Consider the following 20,688-nt stretch of genomic DNA (forward strand, 5'->3'; position numbering starts at 1 on the left):
TCCTTCTTCACCTTGCTGCCACACTGCTCCTAGCGTTCTACTGGGTAATGGCAGCGACCCGCGGCTTCGGCGCATCTCGCTTTCCTTCCCCCCGTTTATTTTCTCTCCGCTGCCCGGTTCTTGAGCACCGACCGCGCCCTGTGCGCTCCATCCTCTCTCTCTTGTTTTCTTTTCCCGGCGACGCTGCGCGGCCCGTTTTGTAGAGCCGCTCGATCGAGCTTGAGCCCGCCGCAGTCCGGAAGGGTCAGCGCACTACCTGCTACCAGCACAATTTGCTGGAACACCTTAACTGGGGAGCCAAGCACAGCTCTCCACAGCCTCTCCTGCAATTCTCCGAACACCGATGAATCCTTTGGGCAGTTGCCCGCGGTCGACACCCGTTGCTCAGACTACGACCTCCAAGAAACCTCCTCTCAGGGTGAGATCCCCGTGAGATGATGCAACACTGCAGGTGAGTTCGAACTTACTCGTCGCCACTGTAAAGTCCGCGCCTCAATAATACACGGACTTCGGGAGAACAGTTCAACAGGTACTTTACTGAACAGGAGGGCAACGTCAGACTGAAATACAGAAGCCTGCTAGGGCCTTTTATACAGGGGTGGTCACTGCCGGTACTGCAGCCTAAAACCAGTTCTTCCCTTAAAGGTACATACACAACAAAGGGGAACCCCATTGTGGTCCTGGGAGGGAGGGGAAGAGGTGAGAGAAGTAGTGCAGGAAATGGAAAGGTTGAGGAAAAAGACATATCGGAAGCACTGTTGTGGAAGGTGGCATCATCAGAACAGATGCGATGGAGACGGAGAAACTGGGGGAATGGAATAGAGTCCTTACGGGAAGCAGTGTGGGAGGTAGTGGGCTTATAGTGGATATTGGTTGATAGCCTATCCCCAGAAATGGAACAGAGAAGTTGAGGAAGGGAAGGAAAGGGAAGAGTCAGAGATGGACCATGTGAAGGCGAGGGAAGTGTGGAAATTGGAAGCAAAGATATGATGGATTTTGTAAACATTGCTTCCGAAATAAATGGCATCATCGATATGAATGAAACTTATGGGCACTGATTACCCACATTTTTAACATAACCTTCCGACTCGACAACCATTTTCACCCTACTGCCAACCATTTTTAGCCATAATAATCTGCTACATAAACCAATGTTCTTTACTGACCTCTTGTGGTTGTAAATTGGTGAACATCTAAGAATTTCATTAGAGGAAATCTGGCTCAAATTTTAGTTGTAGCTGTGTAAGGTGTGTGTTGGTGAAGGGCACCTGATCAACAAAGGACTGTGAAGTAGCAGCTAAAAATTAATGTATCTGTCTATTACATCACGTTATATAGTAATTCATCACTATGCATTCTAGAGATAGGCATGGATCTGGCCTGAAGATCATAATTCATTCTGAACTTTACCATTAAAAACTTATTTCTAGCTATGCAAAGCCATGCTAAAAACTAAGGGGGAGAAATTCATTATAGCCCCATTTGGGGCGCTAAATTTTAAAAGTTGAGAAAATAGTGTCAGGTGCTAATGTTTCTAAACTTTAAAAAATTGAGTTTCACACCCGAGGAAGGAAGTGAAGCGCTAAATCAAGCACTCTACTTCCTTCTTGGAGCGCAATCAGCAGCAGGCGGGGCGGAGACTCCAGCAGCGCTGCACACTGGGCCGTGCTGCGCTGCCGCGTTCAAAGGCTCCTTCCCTCCCTTAAAGGGAAGGGCCATCGCTGCAGCCTCTGCAATTTAAAAATTACCTACCTGGACCACCAAGGCAGCCGCGATCCCGTGCGATCAGCCCGGCACTCAAGCAGAGTGCCGGGCTGATCAATCGTGGGCAGGAAGCCACGAAGAAAACGGGATCAAGAAAGGTAAGTTTTTTTATACTTACCTCGGCCACCTCACCTGCAATCATCGCCCCCGAAGCGGTAGCCGCCCAATGCACGCCTCCTGCAGCTGTCGGTGTTTTCGACCGGTGCTGCTGCAGGGGGCTACCGGGGCGATGTACATGGCGATGATGTCATGATCTCCGGGTGAAGTAGATCGGGGCACAACTCTGTAGCACCGCCGCAAAACCCCCGCCAAATATGGCGGGAGTTGATGTCAGCGCCGCGCCTGGCCGCAAAGCCATTTGCCCCCCTGGGGGCACTAACAGGAGGCGCAAAGGCACCCAATTTCAACCCCTTAGACTTTTATTGCAAATACAGACATGCTTTGACTTGAATGGATTAATAAGGTTAATAAGATGATACTGAAGTTATTCTGGAAGATAAATGGCACATCAAGAACAGTTGTATCAGGTCATAGAGTCAACCTAGTGGAGAAGTCATTGTTAGTCAGTGCCTAGGACATCTACTGGGAGTAGAGACAGTGAAAGACAGAACTTGGAGCATCAACTGGGATAGAGTCAGCATTGACTAAAAATTACTGTTGGGGAAGAACAAGCACTGTCTGACATTGAGTATCACTCAGTGAAGTAGTTAATGTTGTTAGGCGCCTATTGCAGCATTGTACCAGTGAGTGGTGCAGCCACAATTCTCAATTAAGTGAAGCCTGAGGTGCTGATTTGGAAGACCAGAGCATCCCTTTGTGTAATCATGACAGCTCTTGTGGTCAGCCTACAAGATCTGCCCCAAAGTCTGGAGGAATATAATCTTGCGGCTCTCTCACAGGAAAATCCCCTAGTGAACTTTACGGTCAACAGATCCTTCTGATTACACAACTTTGGTAACATTAACATAAACATTATCACTAACTGAGATATTTCATGGTATTAGAATGTGATGCCACTTCAACTTGCTTGAAATGTTGGACTCCAGAATCTTTTAAAGGTCAGTATTAGTAGATATGGTGAATGCCTGACACTCTGGAGTTCGAAAAACATAGAACTTGGAATGGAAAGATTTAGCCTGCTGAAAAAGTGGCCATTTGCTGATTTTACAAATCAGATGAAATATTGCTTGTAGTCTCCAAAAATATATACAAGAATGACACAGAGTAATTTATAATATGATGATATAAAAGAATTAATTGTACAAAACACAATTATAGATAACAGATCAAAATATATTTTAAAAGTTAATTGGAAATGAGAAGAATTCTAAGCAGAACTTGTTTAATGTAACTATTTATTGACCAGCATGTGGTGCCTCTGGGATATGACAGCCATAACTGATGAAGGATGAGTTTGCACTGTTGAAATGAATAGTGCTTTTTATCATCAAGTTTATCTGTGGGGAAAGTTGACTGAGAGCCAAATAATATCGCCTCGGAATATATCAGTGAACAGATTTCTGAAAAATTATCATGAAGTTACTGACTTTTTTCAGATTACCATCACCAAGCCTTTCAACAGATAAGGAGACACTGCAGTCTGATCTGACTCAGTTTTGCTTTCAATTTTTTTCTCTTCTCTCCTAAATACATTGGCCCAGTAATTCCGGGCACAACACATGAGTATGGACGGGGTACTCACGCGTGTGCCCGGAGGAATTGCCGGTTTTCAGCATGCACAGCGCATACGCTGAAAACCGGCATTTCCTGTCCTCTGACCCAAGGGGTTAAGAGGCAGAACGCGCGCAACTGCACAGGCAGTGCGTGCGCGGTAAAATTCCTTTTTTTTTTCCAGAGTTGCGCACGTGTAAAGGCCTCCGGTCTTTACGCGTGGAAAAACAAGACGTAAGTATTTAGTTTTTCAGGTAAGTGGGCTTTTAGTACAATGTAGAAATTTTTTTCCCACAGGTTTGTTATTTTTAAAGAATTTACAGGATGGTAAGTTTAGTTTTAGACCCTATTTTTTAAAAAGTTATTTTTTTCAAAAAATTGATTAATTGTTTAAAACATTTTTAAAAACTTATTTATAGTTAATATAATCAGTGGGATGTTTTTAAAAAATTTATTTAAAGTTAAAGTAGTGTTTTGGCAGCCCATACTTTTCACGAGTTTGACAGCTCTTGCTGTCAAACTCATGAATGAGTTTCCCCTCCCCTGATTGGCTGCACAGTGCTCACCTGATCCCAGCCGGCACATCGCACTAACTACGCCGCTGGATCAGGTAAGCACATCGCGCCGACAGCTGAACCGGGCCTGTGACAGGAAATGCAAGCAGGCCCGGGCTTCAGATGTCGGCGCGCAGGGTGAGTGCACATCGGGGGCTTGCACCCGCGGCAAGCCCCCGATCCGAATTTCAGGGCCATTGACTTATGCTGCAGTTCGGTTCCATGAGCACCTTGTCCAAATGGCCTATTTTTCATGTGTGTGTGTCAGGAAGCTGTTCCATCATGGAAGTCATTAAATTCGATCCTGTCCTCACCTGATGTCCACACATACAAACATCCCCACAAGGGTCACTAGATAGGAATCACAAGTGAGAATTCGAGCTAATTTTCCCCTTCCAAGTCTAGGACTCTGGGAGTGACATTGGTCTTGGGCGGTAGTGCAAATTGGCCGATAGCAAATCGGCAGCCCATTTTACACCCCGCCCAATTGTCTTTTCCATTGAAGTCACCAAGACCAATTTCACCCCTCTGAGCCCAACTGTAAAACCCCAAACTGCGGCCCCAGTTAACTCATCACAGACCAGCAATCATGAGACATTCTGGCTTAATGCTTTCATCCACTGGGCCACTGTAGCCTTCAATAAAACAACTGTTTGGGTTTTAACTTAACAAACTTACTAAAGAACACTCCTTAAATATTCACTGCACAATGATTGGTGTTGAAAAAGTTAAAAAAATTCTTGTCATTCACAAGTAATTGATTAATAATCTGGTTAATGACCTTCAAGCAGTTCATCCCTTACAGTCTTCTACCAATTTAATATTGTCACCATTTTCTCGATTCAAATGACATATTCCCTTCATTAAGTTGCTCCCCTGACAGAAATAGGACATCAATTTCTATAACTGCGTCCAAAAGCAAATCAGTCAATATGAAGAAATAAAAGATAGTGATCAGCAATTATTTTATTAATTTACTGACTGAATTCAAAATTCATTAATTGTTTAATCAATCTTGTATTTCGAGTATGCAAAAGTAAAATGACACTTTACACAATAGTTGTTAGGAGAGGGTGTAACAGCTTCAAATTGACTGAGCAAACATTCCAAGTTCTACTTTCTCCACAGATAACAACAAAACCCATGTTTATTGACACAGAATTTGCTGTCCTTACCACAACCCAGACCACGATGCACTCCATCAGGACAAAGAAGACAATGATGGTTTCTGCTTGCTGTCAACAACCTCAGTACTGATGTGCTGCTGGAGACATTAGTTCAATATTTGCCAATCCTGAGTGAAACTTCAGCATTAACCCTACAGTATCAACACCTGCTAAATGTTCATTATGAGGTTCTTGGAAACAAACCCTAGGACAAAAATTCAACATTACCTATCAGAAGAAGTAATACAGTTTATTTTTCAGACTGGCATTTCGTTCATATTATAAAAGCATAAGCGCGTACAATTAACTCAATGTAGAAAAAAATGTCCTTTTTGGATTTCCAAATTATACAAGTTTCTAAAATATATGATCCATGTACATTTCTAATGTTAAGTATTCTAAAACAAAACTACAGAAACAGTGGAATGTTCCTTAATCCTTATACCTGAACAATTAAAAACAATTTCAGCCTGTATCCTCTGGGTAAACGTTAGTAAGCTTTGCAATAATAGACTGTTTCATTTTTTCTGGTTCTTGCGTCAGATTTAAGACACATTTTACATCAATATTTTAAATTCAAGGCAATTATTTTAAGAATTACAAGATCCTAGAAGAGTAATTCCTGGGTGGTCTCAAGCTCCCTCGAATTGTTCACGCTGGTTTTTCTTGGACAATTCTAAAATCTATGAATAACCTAAAAATGTGATCTTGCCTTTTTTATTTTGGTGTCAAAATAATGCTATGATCTTCACAGGGTGGAATAGTACTTATTTATGTGTAAAATCATATTCAGACTATTACTGCTCCATAATAGCAACAGAACTAACTGTAACACTACATTTGCATCTTCAGAACTGAAACTCAGAAGCAGCAACTGGTCCTAAGCTATAAAAATTCCTCCTCTTTATAATCAAAAGCGGTTGTTTGAAGAGTTCCTACCCATTGTTGGTTAGGTTATGCTGAATCATCACACAACGTCCCTTTTCATTGGTCAAGGTAGACTGTACTTTAAAATTGTTTCAATAATTGACACATCACAATATTTTTGTGTATCTTTCACATAATTTATATGAAATCTATCAAAAATTAAACCTTTGCAACAAATGATTTAACATTCCTCATTGCCCACAATGTTTTTATGTTGTTTGGAAATAAGTTGATCACTAAATGTCATTTATTTTACCAGTATATATAGACATTCTGAGCACTGATTATTTAGTTTAAAAAAAATGAAGTTTAATCTACATCATATCATGAAGTTATTTTAGTTGAAGCATTGTGCCCAAGGATATTAGCCATTGTGTCTGAATCAGCAAAGAAGCCAGTCTCTCCTTCAAGTAATATCACATGACTTCTTATGATTTGGTTACATACAACACTTCAAACATAAAAGCTATAGTCTGTGCCTCAGCTTAGAATGAGTAGGAATCTGTCATATGTCCTGTTTAAGTAGATCAGGAACTCTGTTGCTACACTTTCATCCTGGTAACCAAACTCTTTGTGTACTGTTTACCCAAAGGATGATCTGTTGAGGCCAAACTCACCTGCTAACCCAAAAGGGTCATGAATATTCTCATAATCCTCTAGCTTGTATCGCATAAACTCTTTCATCAGGAAGCCGCTTCATTGAAGAGTTGTTCGAGTCCCATTCACCCATAGTACTCCTCATCTCCACATGAAGAGAAGCCTCTCCCACAAGCATTCCCTTCATGTTTCTTCCTCACCTCTAATCTATTGACATTTTTTTCTTTAATGGTGGATTACGTGTCCAGTAAAACTCCCATTATTTCTTTCTGGACTCTTGTGTAAAGTAAGGCTGGAGGCTTGTATGTAAAGAATAACTCAAAAAAGAGGCCTGATGCTGAGAAGAAAGCAGATTAAGTTAGAATGATGATTCCTTTACTTTGTTTCTTCTTGGTAGTATATTAAAAAAAATCATTAAACTGCAAGATGCAAACTCCTAGCAAAACCAGGAAGTTCCCAAAGTTATACTTCAATCTTGATTAAACTGAAAACAAATAATAAGTACACTATGTTATTATTGTCTTATGTCTAATTGCATTATCAGAATATTTAGATTAAAAAGTCACACATAATGTATATATTTTCCATTTTGTTGATCAGAACTATTCATTGTTTTTAATTTTTCAGCAATGAAAACAAAAGTTAATCTTTTATTTTTTTGGTAAGTCATTCCTGAATAGTTTTAACTGATACCCTAGGTAGCAGCAAACTCTTCTTTATTTGTGCATCTTATAGCAGTTTGTGACACATATTGAACAGGTGATAGTAAGCAGTAAAAATTAAGTGAAGCCAATGTTGGTTTCCTAGCTAACCTATTTGAATCCGATTGGTTAATCGGCTATTTTATCAACTATCTTTGTTAGAACAATTATTACACTGGATAAATCATAAAGCAGTACCTAGTTCTAGATTTTCCAATATCTGCTATGTATAAGAAACCAGAAAACCAAATGACAAACAATATACTGTATATATATATATATATATATATATTTGTGCAGTTGTTTGTCATTTGGTTTTCTGGTTTCTTATATCTGATTGTTAGTTTTGTGACAAGTTTCCATTACTTGTCAACTCCATGCAAACAGGGACAGACTTTTTTCTGTTGACTAATCCCAATGACTATTTTATAAATTAGTTTTCAAAACTTAACAAATGTCAAAACATTTCCCAATCCTGATGACTAAATAACAAATACACTACCCTCTGCCATAGCATTGCACCGTCCAGTAAATAGCCATTACAAGAAAACCCAAGAATAAAGTAGTTCAGGGGTGGCCAACTGGCATCTCATGAGTTCTATGCTGCTGCGATATGGCTCTCTCCTCTTTGAAACAAATGGCTTGTAGGTTGGAATTTTGTATATTTCCCTCCTTTATTGGTTGACCCAGTATTAATGTGCTGTTGGTTGGGCAACCACAGCAATCACATGCAGTGCTCTGTGAATGCCATCAAACGAGCAGCAGTGATCAGTTGGAAGCATGGTCAAGCAGGCAGCATGACTGAGAGGAGCCGAAGCCAATGCTAATTGAGAGGTGTGGTTAATTGAGAAGCAGTAAATGCATTAACGAGTCAAACACAGTTCCAAGTACTTCTCAACATTTCATCTCTTATTTTTGTGAAAACTTGGTAGATTTATTTGACAGAATTGGAAAATAAGAGCCCAGTGGGTTCATTTGAAACTTTCAAATCATCAACATGGACAAAGGGAATCGCAAACACGGGCCGGATTTTGCTGGAACACTGCATCTCATGGCTATTCCCATTCCTGTTAGTTAGACTTTTTTCTGCACCCTTCAGCTCGAAAAAGTTTTGCGCCATAACTTACTGGAAGTGCGAGATGATAACGGCATGGCGCGGGCAATGGGGCATCTGGGACCAACAGTTTATCTCCTTAACCAATGAAATTTAAGGACTGAGAAACAGTGGAATGACAACGAAGGAGGGTGAATTAGAGTCATATTAGGTGCAGAAAGAGAAATAAGGAGACAGAAAGGAATTGAGAAAGAAAAGCAAGACAGAAAGGAAAAGTAAGAATTTTTAAAAATGTAAATTTGACATTTTAAAAATCTCTAACAATTGACTACATGCAGGAATGTGGTACATAAATTTAAAACAGAAATAGACAGTTTCCTAGAAGTAAAGGGAATTAAGGGTTACGGGGAGCGGGCAGGAATTTGGACATGAGTCTAGGTTCGGATCGGTCATGGCCCTGTGGGTAGCGGAGCGGGCCCAGGGGCCGTGTAGCCTGATCCTGCTCCTATTTCGTGTGTCTAATTCTGTTAGATGCAGGAGATGGTTCTGTGATACTGGATTGGCAGTTAGGATCAGATCAGCCATGATCTTATTGAATGGCGGAGCAGGCTCGAGGGGCCGATTGGCCTACTCCTGCTCCTGCTCCTATTTCTTATGTTCTTATGTTCTTATAATCATTTAAATTGTTCCCTTTCTGGGCCATAGAGGTTGATTGGCATTGTATTATCAATTATCACATCATTAAAAGGGTACTTAGGCTCTTAATTACAAGTGACTGCACTCCAAAAGTACTTCATTGGTTGTAACGCACATTGAGACGTCCGGTGGTCATGATGGGCGCTATATAAATGTAAGTCTTTCCTTCTTTAATTAGCAGACTTAACTTTCTGTGGCAAGTTTAAAGGGCAACTAATCCAGCAAGTTCTTAACAATAACGGGGAGGCTAAGAGCGAGATGCCGTTTGTGCAAAGCAAACGGTGGAGCGTCTTAAATCGACCAGCAAGTTCTGGAGATTTGTAATGCATGCCGTATCTCAATCTCCTAAATTTGCTGGCCGATTTGCACAATAATAATGGTGTGTGTCGTTAAAACACTTATTTTTCCAGCAAAGTCTGGCCTAATATGGCTTTGAGAGGAATATGCAGTGTAATTGGATGCAGAAAATATCAAGAAAACGTTTGAAAACAGGAAATAAATATTGTGTAGTTTGCAGAGTTCAAGGAATGGGCCAGGCGAATATTTAATTGTTGTCGCTGAGCTGAAATCTCCCTAATTAGATCACATAATTGTTTTAAGTATTGATGCTGAGCTGATCTCTCTCTTTAATTGAGTCTGAATCTTAGGACATGGCACATCAGTATACATTTTACTTTAATATACTGCCACTGATTTGGGATGTGTGGTTCACAGAATCACAGAAACCTCACAGTACAGATAGAGGCCATTTCGGCCCATCACGCCTGCACCGACACATATCCCACCCGATCCCCATAACCCCTACACCAACACATATCCCACCCTATCCCCGTAACCCCACGTATTTAATCCCCCTACCACTAAGGGTCAATTTATCATAGCCAATCAACCTAACCTGCACATCTTTGGACTGTGGGAGGAAACCGGAGCACCCGGAGAAAACCCACGCAAACACGGGGAGAATGTGCAAACTCCACACAGACAGTCACCCGAGGCCGGATTCGAACCCGGGTCCCTGGCGCTGTGAGGCAACAGTGCTAACCACTATGCCACCGTTCTTGAACATAAGTGGCCAAACCTCTGTAGAAATGATGCCAGTGGAGACCCACATTGGCATTGGACTCTCAGTACCCAAAGTATGACAAGCTGTATCACCAAAAAGGCTCAAACATTTTCAACTTTGTCAGATAGAGTTTTGTTGGGTCTTTGGTTTTGAAAGGTTGGGCACCCTTGAACTAATTGATGGCATAATTGTTGTCGCACATCTTAAATAGTGCCAATGCATTACTTAATATACAAAACATACAAAATATTTTCTGTGTCCATCACATGTTCACTTTAATGCTGGCATAAATGAAATAAGGAAGCCAAGGGTTATAAATAAGAAATACAAAACATAAATATTAAAATTGCAGTGTGAGCAAAGGACATTACCAACAATACAATTATTAACTAAGGCACAGATGAATATGCATCAACAGAATAAATCTGATCATAATTTAGAAAACAGGAGTGAGGTATGCTCCATTATACTTAGTATGAGCTTTATGTTAAAATATCTCCAGCCCAAAAGTAGTTGGGACATTTTAGGTTATGTATAATAAAATGGAGATGTTACATGTGAATGTTTGTTTCTGGTTTACAAATAGACGATTAATATCATACGTTTTAGCAGTATGACTTATAAAGTTACAACTCAAAGAATTTTTAAAAACTAAGTAAAGATTTAGCATAGCATAGAAACGACTACAATGTGAAGTGCTATTAGGTAATTTTTAAGTTTCAGTGGGTGAACCAAACATTACTGATGCATAACTCAGGTCAGACATTAATCTAAGCACTTTCAGTGGTTTATCAAATGTAGGTGTTAATAACGTGGAAATGTTTTTATTTTTGCTGTCAGCATAAATAACATGGTGACATTAAACCAAGTGATCCCAAACTAGGACATCCTGAGGACATGAAATGTGCTATATAAATATAAATCCTCTACATTGGGGAGACCAAACGCAGATTGAGTTATCGCTATGCTGAACACCTTTGTTCAGTCTGCAAGCGTGACCCTGATGTTGAAATCTCGACTCTGAGTAAGACTCTAAAACATGAGCAGTACCATCAGATTGTTAGTTTATTTTACTTGCACAAGGAAAGCATCCCGCTAAGTCAAAGGCTAGCGGAGACTCTCTACAGAATTACAGATTAACAACATTTTTATACAGTAAACAGGTTATGGTTTCATCATGTGTCTTTCAAGTCAGACAAAGGGACAAAGAGTTCTTCAATCCTTAACTAAGTTTCTACATATTTCTAAAGTCTGGCGTAGAGAAAGACTATTGATAATACAATGGGTAGTTATTTATTCCAGACTATTTAATTAAGACCATCAATATTGTTTGGAATGTAGTTACTTCATACAATATGTTTCTTCTGTTATCTGGTGGCCAAGCCTCTGGCCAGGTGGCCTGCTTAAGGTTCCCTTTACTCATGTAAATGGTCTTTGTTTACAACGCAGATAAGCAATGGTTTACAGTGTTTAGTCAAGGTTAACAAGTTTAAGGAAGGAAACGAGGACATTTCTGCAGAGGCTTCTGGGAGGACCGGGACTCCATTTTGTTTGTCAAAAAGGGGCACATGTAACTATATTCAGTTTTAAAAGGTACATTTCCACATTCCCCCCTTTTGTCCTTCACAAGGACAACTTAATCCATTTTGAAGAAGGGTCAAACCCGAAACGTCAACTCAAATTTCTCTCCACGGATGTTGCCTGACTTGCTGAGTTTTTCCAGCATTTTCTGTTGTTAATCCATTTTAATCCTGCTTAGTCTTTCTATTTCCATTTCCGCGCAGAATCCTTCAGTAGTTGTTGCTACCATAACCTTAGTAGTGGTTGTTGTTGGTAACACTGTTTTTCCCACTCTGACACAGCAGCACTTGATTGATACAAACAGAAGGTATAGGGAAAAGATTATCAGCAGGGATTTTCCCAAGGATCCTAGCCATCCGGATGCCCAACCCCACAAAGTGGTACCGCCTAGGCCAGTACTTTGTTTGTACTCTATTACCTTCTCTCTAATAAGTTCTGCCAGACTGCTGATCTTTTCTGAGTGATCCGGGATGTACGTGCAGCATTCCTCACCAATCAAAGCGCATGTCCCTCCTTCCTTGGCTAGGAGATAATCTAGGGCCATATGATTTTGGAGAGCCACTGTCCGACTGGCTACCATTTCGTCATTTACCCTTTCGAAGGTTTGTGAGGTTGTGTTGGCTACTGATTCCACTAATTTAGCCAGTTCCCGTATTTCCCACTCATTTGACATTGTCCCATAGGGTGGTATCATTACCTTGAACATTCCATTCAACCATGTCAAATCCTGTTTAGGTCGATGGTTTTCATAGGCGTCCCTCAGGGTCTTTGTTGTTCGAATAAAGGGTATCACATATCCTAAGTAACAGGATCCCGTCCATGATTGTGGTAACCAGGGGTAGGCCTTATGACCACAGATAAAATAGGTTCCATTATAAGAAGTGAATTGCAACTTCTTCTTTATCATCATAGGGTTGGAACCGGTCCAGGTACCCCCCACTCATCTTATTCCGGACATTTGTCATGTTAAACTGACCCACATCGCGCCAGTTGTGGGGTCGAGTTTGTAAAGTCTGTGGGTTGTTTAGTTAATTAATACACAGACTCCAAGAGTAACTTAAAACAGGACTTTACTATTCGAAGGTCAGGGCGAATCTGCCCAATAATCCTGACACAGCACTTATATACCGGTGTGGTCACCGTCGGTATTACAGTATACAGAAGCCAACAAAGCAGTGCAACACCTAAAGTAGTTCTCTTAAAGGTGGACGGTTACATACAATAGTTCTCTTAAAGGTAGACGGGTACATACACTACAATCCTCCCTTTTTAGCTTACAACCTACTGATTCCCCATTAAACATACATTATAACATATATACAACTTTATGCAAGACAGTTCACAGATTCAGTCTCTCTGGAGGTTTCCGGACTCTGTCCGGATAACGCCTCGGTGGTGTCGTAACACCCGGTGGGGTAGTAGGTGCTTCTGGCAAGGTCGATTCGGCTTGAAGGACAGTGTCAGGTTCATCTGATTCCAGTATTACCAGATCGGAGGTAGGTGTTCTGGGTATCTCTGTCTCAACATTAACCGTGTAAGGTGGTGGAGTAGGTTGGCCATTTGTGGCTGACCCTATGATCTGGTCAACATGGCGCCTTATTATACTGTCCCCAATGTCCACCGTATACATCAACGGCCCTAGCCTTTTTCCAATAGTTCCAGGCTGCCATTTCTCGGTACGGTAGTCCCGGGCCAAAACTTGTTGACCTATCTGAAAAGATCTAGTTGGCCTTTCATTCATGCCCTGGAATTGTCGGTTCTCTACGTCCCTTCTGACGTTTGGCTTAAGCAAATCCAGCCGGCATCTTAGTCGTCTATTAAAAAACATCATGGCGGGAGTTTGATTTGTGACCGCATGTGTTGCATTCCTGTACGCCAACAAGAAGCTATTCACCTTATGTTGTAAGTTAATGGCTTCATTACCCATAGCCTTTATGGCCTTCTTGAAGGTCTGGACAAAACTTTCAGCCAATCCATTGGAGGCGGGATGGTATGGGGCTGACGTGTAGTGCTTAACCCCATTGCTCTTTAAGAATTTCTTGAATTCTTCGGACACAAATTGCGGTCCATTATCAGAACAGATCTGTTCCGGCAGCCCATTCCTAGCAAACATGGTCCTTAACACTGTGATGGTTTTTTCCGTGGTGGTGGTGGACATCTTTATTACCTCCGGCCACTTGGAGTGTGCATCCACCGCTATTAGAAACATTGAGTCCATAAATGGACCAGCAAAGTCGATGTGTACCCTTTGCCAAGGAGATGAGGGCCACTCCCATGGATGCAGAGGAGCCTGTGGTGGCGCGTTTTGGACCTTCTGGCATCCTAGACAGCTCTTAGTGATTTCTTCGATGTCCCCATCAATGCCTGGCCACCACACAAACGCTCTTGCTAGGTTCTTCATTTTCACTCCACCCAGATGTCCCTCATGCAGCTCCTTTAACACCTTCTGTTGAAGTTTGGGTGGAATCACCACTCTAGATCCACACATCAGGGTTCCTCGACACACTGACAGCTGTTCTTTTCTCTGCGAAAATGCTGGCAGCGTTTGTTCGCCCTGTGCTGGCCATCCCTCCACCGTTAAATCATAGACTCGAGAGAGAGTCGGGTCATTTCTTGTTTCGTTTTCGATCATCGAATTTGTTACTGGTAGACATTCCACTATGGATGAGTGGAACATCTCTACCGGGTCCACTGTAGTCGCTTCTTCTACTATCGGCAATGGCAAGCGCGATAACCCATCAGCATTTCCATGCTGTTTGGACCTTTTGTATTCGATGTCATATCGGTGTGCCCCAAGTAACACGGACCACCTCTGTAACCTTTGCGCTGTCATGGTGGAAACGGCCTTGTGAGGGTTGAATATGGACACCAACGGCTGGTGGTCTGTCAGTAATGTGAACTTCTTGCCCTGTAGGTAATGATTGAATTTCTTTACGCCCCACACAAGGCTGAGGGCCTCCCTATCTATTTGAGCATAATTTCGCTCCGCGGAGGTCAATGATCGGGACGCGAATGCCACTGGCCTTTCCGAGCCATTTGGTAACTTGTGTGAAAGTACTGCTCCAATTCCATAGGGGGAAGCATCACAAGCTAGAGGAAGAGGTAACGTTGGGTTGAAATGAGCCAACACTTCTTCAGAGGTAATCAACGCCTTGCTTCTGCGAAAGGCCTTTTTACATTCCTCACTCCACTTCCATGGTACTTCTTTCCGCAACAGAGCATTCAGCGGATGCAGCACCGTGGATAGATTCGGCAGAAACTTGTGATAATAATTAATCAACCCCAAGAATGATCTTAACTGTGATACGTTTTCCGGAGCGGGGGCCTTCACGACAGCTTCTATCTTGTCAGGTGACTTGTGCAGCCCCTCTCGGTCAATGACATGACCGCAGTACGAGATCCGTTTTTGGAAGAACTCACATTTCTTGCGGTTAACTCGAAGGCCATATTCCTTCAACCTAGTGAGCACCAGTTTCAAATTTGTGAGGTGTTCTTCCTCGTCTTCTCCCGTAATCAGGATATCGTCTAAGTGACACTGCGTGCTTGGAATTCCTTGTAATACCTGCTCCATGGCCCTCTGCCAAATTGCTGGAGCCGAAGCTACCCCAAAAACCAGTCTATTATAACGATACAAGCCTCTGTGTGTGTTGATGGTGAGGTACTGATGCGACTCTTCCTCGACTTCCATTTGCAAGTATGCCTGTGCCAGGTCTATCTTGGTGAAGTGTTTCCCTCCAGCCAACGAAGCAAAGATATCTTCAATCCGCGGAAGCGGGTATTGTACCGTGTGAAGCACCGGATTCACTGTGATCTTGAAGTCTCCGCAGATGCGGACCTTCCCCGGTCCCCCTGGCATGTTACTTGGTGAAGACTTCATGACGGGAACAATGGGCGTGGCCCACTCACTCCAGTCCACTTTTGACAGTACCCCTGATCGTTCAAGTTCTTCCAGTTCTGCCTCCACAGCAGGTCGTATCGCGTAAGGTACCGATCTGGCTTTGAAAAATTTTGGGCTTGCATGTTCTGCAATCTTAACCTTTGCTTTACTTCCTCGCAGTGTTCCCAGTCCTTGCTGGAATACCTCTTTAGCTTCGTCTAATATTCTGGACAACCGTTCAGGTTTGACATCTTCCTTTCCGGAATCTACCGTCATGGTGTTTATTGAATACCAGTCTATCTTTATTTTCCTGATCCACTCCCGTCCCAGAAGTGGTGGACCTCCCTCAGGCAACACATACAGGTCCATCCTTTGGTGCTCTTTGTCCTTGTATCTCACCTTGACTTCTATCTTTCCGATGGGGTATACTTTGTGCCCCGTGTATGTCTTCAATACTAGTTCCGTATCCCGTAGGGGAATATGCTTGAATAACTTTTTATAATCATGCTTATTCATGACCGTCAACGCCGATCCGGTGTCCACTTCCACTTTCACTTGGACTTTTGCAATCTGTAGTGTGATCCAGATAGCTTGTCGGTCAGCTTCATTACTCACATTGTGAATTCTCAGACTATCCAGTTCCTTGCAGTTGGAGTGTGAGTCCGAATTCTGTTCTTCCGGACTCTTCCTAGTCACCTCATGTACCTTTCTGTACCTCTTTTGTGGTGACTCATTATTGTTGGTCTTCTTTCCTGACCGGCATACCTTAGCTATGTGACCGAGCTTGCCACATTTCCTACATTCCTGGTTTTTAAACCAGCATTGGTTCTGGTCGTGTGTTGTCTTCCCACAACGATAGCATTTCGTTGTACCCGAAGTAATTTGCTGCACCCTGAGTGCCGCTGCCTTTAGCTGCATGTCCGCCGTTCCTTTCGCTGCGGCTTCGTTCGATGCAGCAATAAGGACAGCCTTCTCAAGTGTAAGATCGTTCTCTTCGAGCAGTCGTTTTTGTGTTTCTTCCTTCGACATTCCACACACGAATTTGTCTCGCAATGCCTCTGTCAGATTCCCTCCAAACTGGCAGTGTTCCGCTAGTCTATGCAGTTCGACCAAGTATTCTGCGTTGCTTTCATCTTTCCTTTGCGTTCTCGCATAGAATTTGAATCGTTCCGCCAACATCAATGGTGTGGGGTTCAAGTAATCCTTCAGAACAGCCACAATATCATCGAAAGTCTGATCTGCTGGTTTAGCTGGTGATAGCAGATGCTTCAAGAGCCCGTATGTCTTTGCGCCCATCGAGTTTAGCAAGGTTATAGCTTTGTCATCTTCTTCTATTTTATTGGCCTCACAATAGATCTCAATGCGTTCCACATACGTGGCCCAGTCTTCTACCTCGGAATTAAAATCGTTGATGTTACCACGCTTAGGCATCTTCCTCTCTTCCTGATAACACCACGAATTATTTCTTTAAATTTTCTTTTTTTTTCCAAGATGGCGGTTCCCGCGAAAATGGCGGTTTCCCGCGCTTATCTTCTCTCCCCGCCCACTTCAATGGCGGTTTCCCGCTTCTGTCGTCTTCTCCGCCTAATGGCGGCTTCCCGCGTTTCTTCCCCTGGCGGGAGGGGTACACTTTCCCCACGGGCGACGGCCGCTGGCTTTCAGGTTCACAGCCTGCACGTCAGCTTCAGTGCTTTCCCTTTTCTCGGCAGGGCAGCCGGCGCTGGGTACACCCCGTTGACGGCGAACAGTTTCAGCCGCTGGGCTGGCTCTCGCTCAGTTCCCCTTGCTCGGGCTCTGTCTCTCTCCCGCTCGCTCGGCTCTACCGGCGCTGGGTACACCCCGTTGACGGCGAACAGTTTCAGCCGCTGGACTGGCTCTCACTCGGTCTCCCTTGGTCGGCTCTGCCTCTCCCGCTCGCTCGGCTCCCAATCGCGCCTCCCAGCCCTCTCGCAGTCCGGTGCTTCCCTCCCCGGCTGCGGCTGAGTTTTTATATCTTCCCGCGCCTACGTTCCCGGTCGCAGCGCTTCGTGGCTTCGGTCGCTGCCCGGCCTTTTTCGCCGGTCGCGGTCTAGCTGTCTCACGACGCCGTTGCGTCCCCAGCCTGTCTGTACCGCGGCTTCCTTGCTCCACGCTGTCCCAGTCTCAGCGCCTCTGGGCCCGACTTCTGTCCGGCTCCTTTCCCCCTCGACCGTGGTCGAGTGCACCGCCCTTATCCTCCGGTTATTCTTTTTACTTTTCCCTTACTCACAGTCACCGTGGCCGGCTTGCTTCTCGTGCTGATCGGCTCACTCCTCACCGTGGCAGAAGGGACAGTCAGTGCCTGTTGCTGATGGAAGTCTTTGTCTCTGAATTCTTCCTCCTTTCCAGCTCTGTAGACTCGAGTTTTCTCCCAGCAGAATGACGAGGGCGGTTGCCTCTTCTCGACGCTCGTTAACTGCTTCGGAAGTATTGTTGCCGCAGGGTACGATCGGACTCGTCGCCACTGTAAAGTCTGTGGGTTGTTTAGTTAATTAATACACAGACTCCAAGAGTAACTTAAAACAGGACTTTACTATTCGAAGGTCAGGGCGAATCTGCCCAATAATCCTGACACAGCACTTATATACCGGTGTGGTCACCGTTGGTATTACAGTATACAGAAGCCAACAAAGTAGTGCAACACCTAAAGTAGTTCTCTTAAAGGTGGACGGTTACATACAATAGTTCTCTTAAAGGTAGACGGGTACATACACTGCAGAGTTATGGTAAAATTCTGGGCGCATTTGCTTTTACCCACGTTATCGCCCCCTGCTATGTTTCTTACTAAACATATTTTACCCATTGGGGCCCCTACACCTGAGGTATTAGTAAGAACTAGGAATGGGGGCTGCCGAGTCTGATTATATTTGGGTTGGTACCACCCCTGGAAGGCAGAGAGATTATAACCTGCTGATTCCCATTCCGGCCTCCAATCCTCTGTACTAGTAGTGCCCCTATAGGATGTGTGCCTTTTCTGGGAAGTATTACCGCGCATATCATTCTGACTGATTATCCACTCAGCCATGTCTGATTCGTTAAAGGGAATGGGTCTTAGAGGGATGCCTCCTTTCGAGTGAATGGGCACATGTGCACATACCCAACAGTTGGATAAATCTCTTTCTTGTTCATACTCATGACTCAGTGCCATGAATATATTTATATGTAGTTCCCTTTGTTCACGTGTCTGTACCTCTGGTGCTATCAGTAACACAAAGCATAATCCTGTTAAGCACAGTACTGTCCGTCCCCATAGTCTGTGTAAATCTTTTTCTCTCCCTCTGGTTCCTTCTCCCTTTCCTCCGGATTGGGTGCTTTTTTTTTGCAATGGGACACATGGATCCATGTTGGTCTTTCTTTTATCTTGATTGCAGTATTAGTTGTCAGCAAAACCTGGTATGGTCCTTCAAATCTGGGTTGTAGACCGCTTTTTCGTTTAAAAATCTTGATGTAAATGAATTCTCCGGGCTCCAGGTTATGGTACTTCCCTTCTGCTGGTTCGACTTGAGCTTCTTTTACCTGTGAATGAAAGCTGGAAATACATTTGGTTAGTGCAATACAATAATTCAACATATTTTCTTCCATTTTATGGATGTCCATTTGTTTTGCAGTAAACGGTGCTGTAAAAGGTAGCCGTTGGGGACGTCCCATAACTATCTCAATCGGTGACAGGCCTGTTGTTCTGTTAGTTGCAGATCGCATTACCATCAAGGCTAAAGGCAGCAGTTCTACCCATTTTAGTCCAGTGTCATTGCATAGTTTCGCCAGTTTGTTTTTAAGCATTCCATTATATCTCTCAACAAGTCCAGCTGATTGTGGATGATAACTGCAATAGAAATGCTGGTTAATCTGTAAGGCTTTACACATTTCTTTTATAACAGTTCCAGTAAAATGAGACCCATTATCACTTGAAAGTTTAACAGGAATTCCGAAGCGCGGCATGATTTCTTTCAACAAATATTTAGCAACAGTAGTGGCATCGGCCTTTTTACAAGGAAAAGCTTCAATCCATCTAGAAAACACATCTACAATAACTAATACATACTTAAATCCCATACACATAGGTCATTCAATAAAATCCATTTGTAAATGTACAAAAGGTCCCGTTGGGTTTGGGCGGGAGGCAGGTTTTACCTTTTCCGTCTTACCCGGATTCATTGTCTGACAGGTAACACAATTTCCGCAAATTTGTTTTGCAATTGCCGAAATACCTGGTGCATACCAAGTTGCCAAAATATAATCCGCCATCCCCCCTTTGCCCGCATGTGTGAATGTATGAATACATCGGGCAATCCATGGAAGTAAGGATTTGGGTGCCACCATGCGGCCGTCATGGTAAACCCATATTCCTTCTTGAGTTTTACAACATTGATCCCTTGCCCAGGTTAATACCTCATCCGTACTGGCCTGTGACTGAAAGGCCAGCACATCATTAATAGTGGGCAGTTGATCTGTGGAATTATTTTCCCTTACTGGGAATGCTGATACTTGTTCCCCTTTGTCTGACAGAGCTGCTGATTTAGCTGCATTGTCAGCTCTGGCATTTCCAAGTGCTACCTCATCCAAGTGGCCTGTATGTGCTTGGCATTTAATAACGGCAAGTTTTAACAATTGAATCCTTGGCCGAATTGATTTGAATTTTGATTTTGTGGTCCAAATGGATTTTGAACAGAAAATTTAGTTTGAGGTCTAGCATGTACCTGGGCTCGGGTCACATACGGATTGGGTTCTGGAGGTGGAGGAGGTGGCCCGTTACCAGCCTGTTGAGTCCAGTTATAATTTGGTTGCTGCTGTTTTGATGGGCAATTTTTAGCCCAGTGCCCAGTCTGGCCACAATTGTAACAGGCATCGGATTGTCCTCGTCCTACACCTCCACCGCCTCTACCCCGAAAATGTCCGCTTCCCCCACTCCGTCCTCTTCCCCTACCACGTTGTGGGTAATAGGTGGGTGTTGTTGGGGCTGGTGCCGTTGGAGCTGCTCGCTCCATGAACATGGTAACCTTGCTTTTAGTTTCTCTATTT

The 20,688-nt window shown here is 43.3% G+C and overlaps 2 protein-coding genes across 2 annotated transcripts; both read right to left on the bottom strand.

The window, feature by feature from the left end:
- Window positions 1-10,596: 10,596 nt before the first annotated feature.
- LOC147115732 (endogenous retrovirus group PABLB member 1 Env polyprotein-like) lies at window positions 10,597-12,721 on the bottom strand. Its single transcript, XM_085990229.1, has one exon. It carries the CDS (start codon window positions 12,682-12,684, stop codon window positions 11,929-11,931), a length of 756 nt encoding a protein of 251 aa, XP_085846355.1. The 5' UTR covers window positions 12,685-12,721; the 3' UTR covers window positions 10,597-11,928.
- Window positions 12,722-18,818: 6,097 nt separating this feature from the next.
- On the bottom strand, window positions 18,819-19,569 carry LOC147115733 (uncharacterized). The gene has a single exon (XM_085990230.1). The coding sequence runs from the start codon at window positions 19,531-19,533 to the stop codon at window positions 18,895-18,897; it is 639 nt and encodes a 212-aa protein (XP_085846356.1). The 5' UTR covers window positions 19,534-19,569; the 3' UTR covers window positions 18,819-18,894.
- Between the last annotated feature and the right edge of the window lie 1,119 nt (window positions 19,570-20,688).

The sequence above is a fragment of the Somniosus microcephalus genome, chromosome 6, assembly GCF_052327205.1.
Source record: "Somniosus microcephalus isolate GS21.2 chromosome 6, FLI_Smic_1.0, whole genome shotgun sequence".
Lineage (NCBI taxonomy): Eukaryota > Metazoa > Chordata > Chondrichthyes > Squaliformes > Somniosidae > Somniosus > Somniosus microcephalus.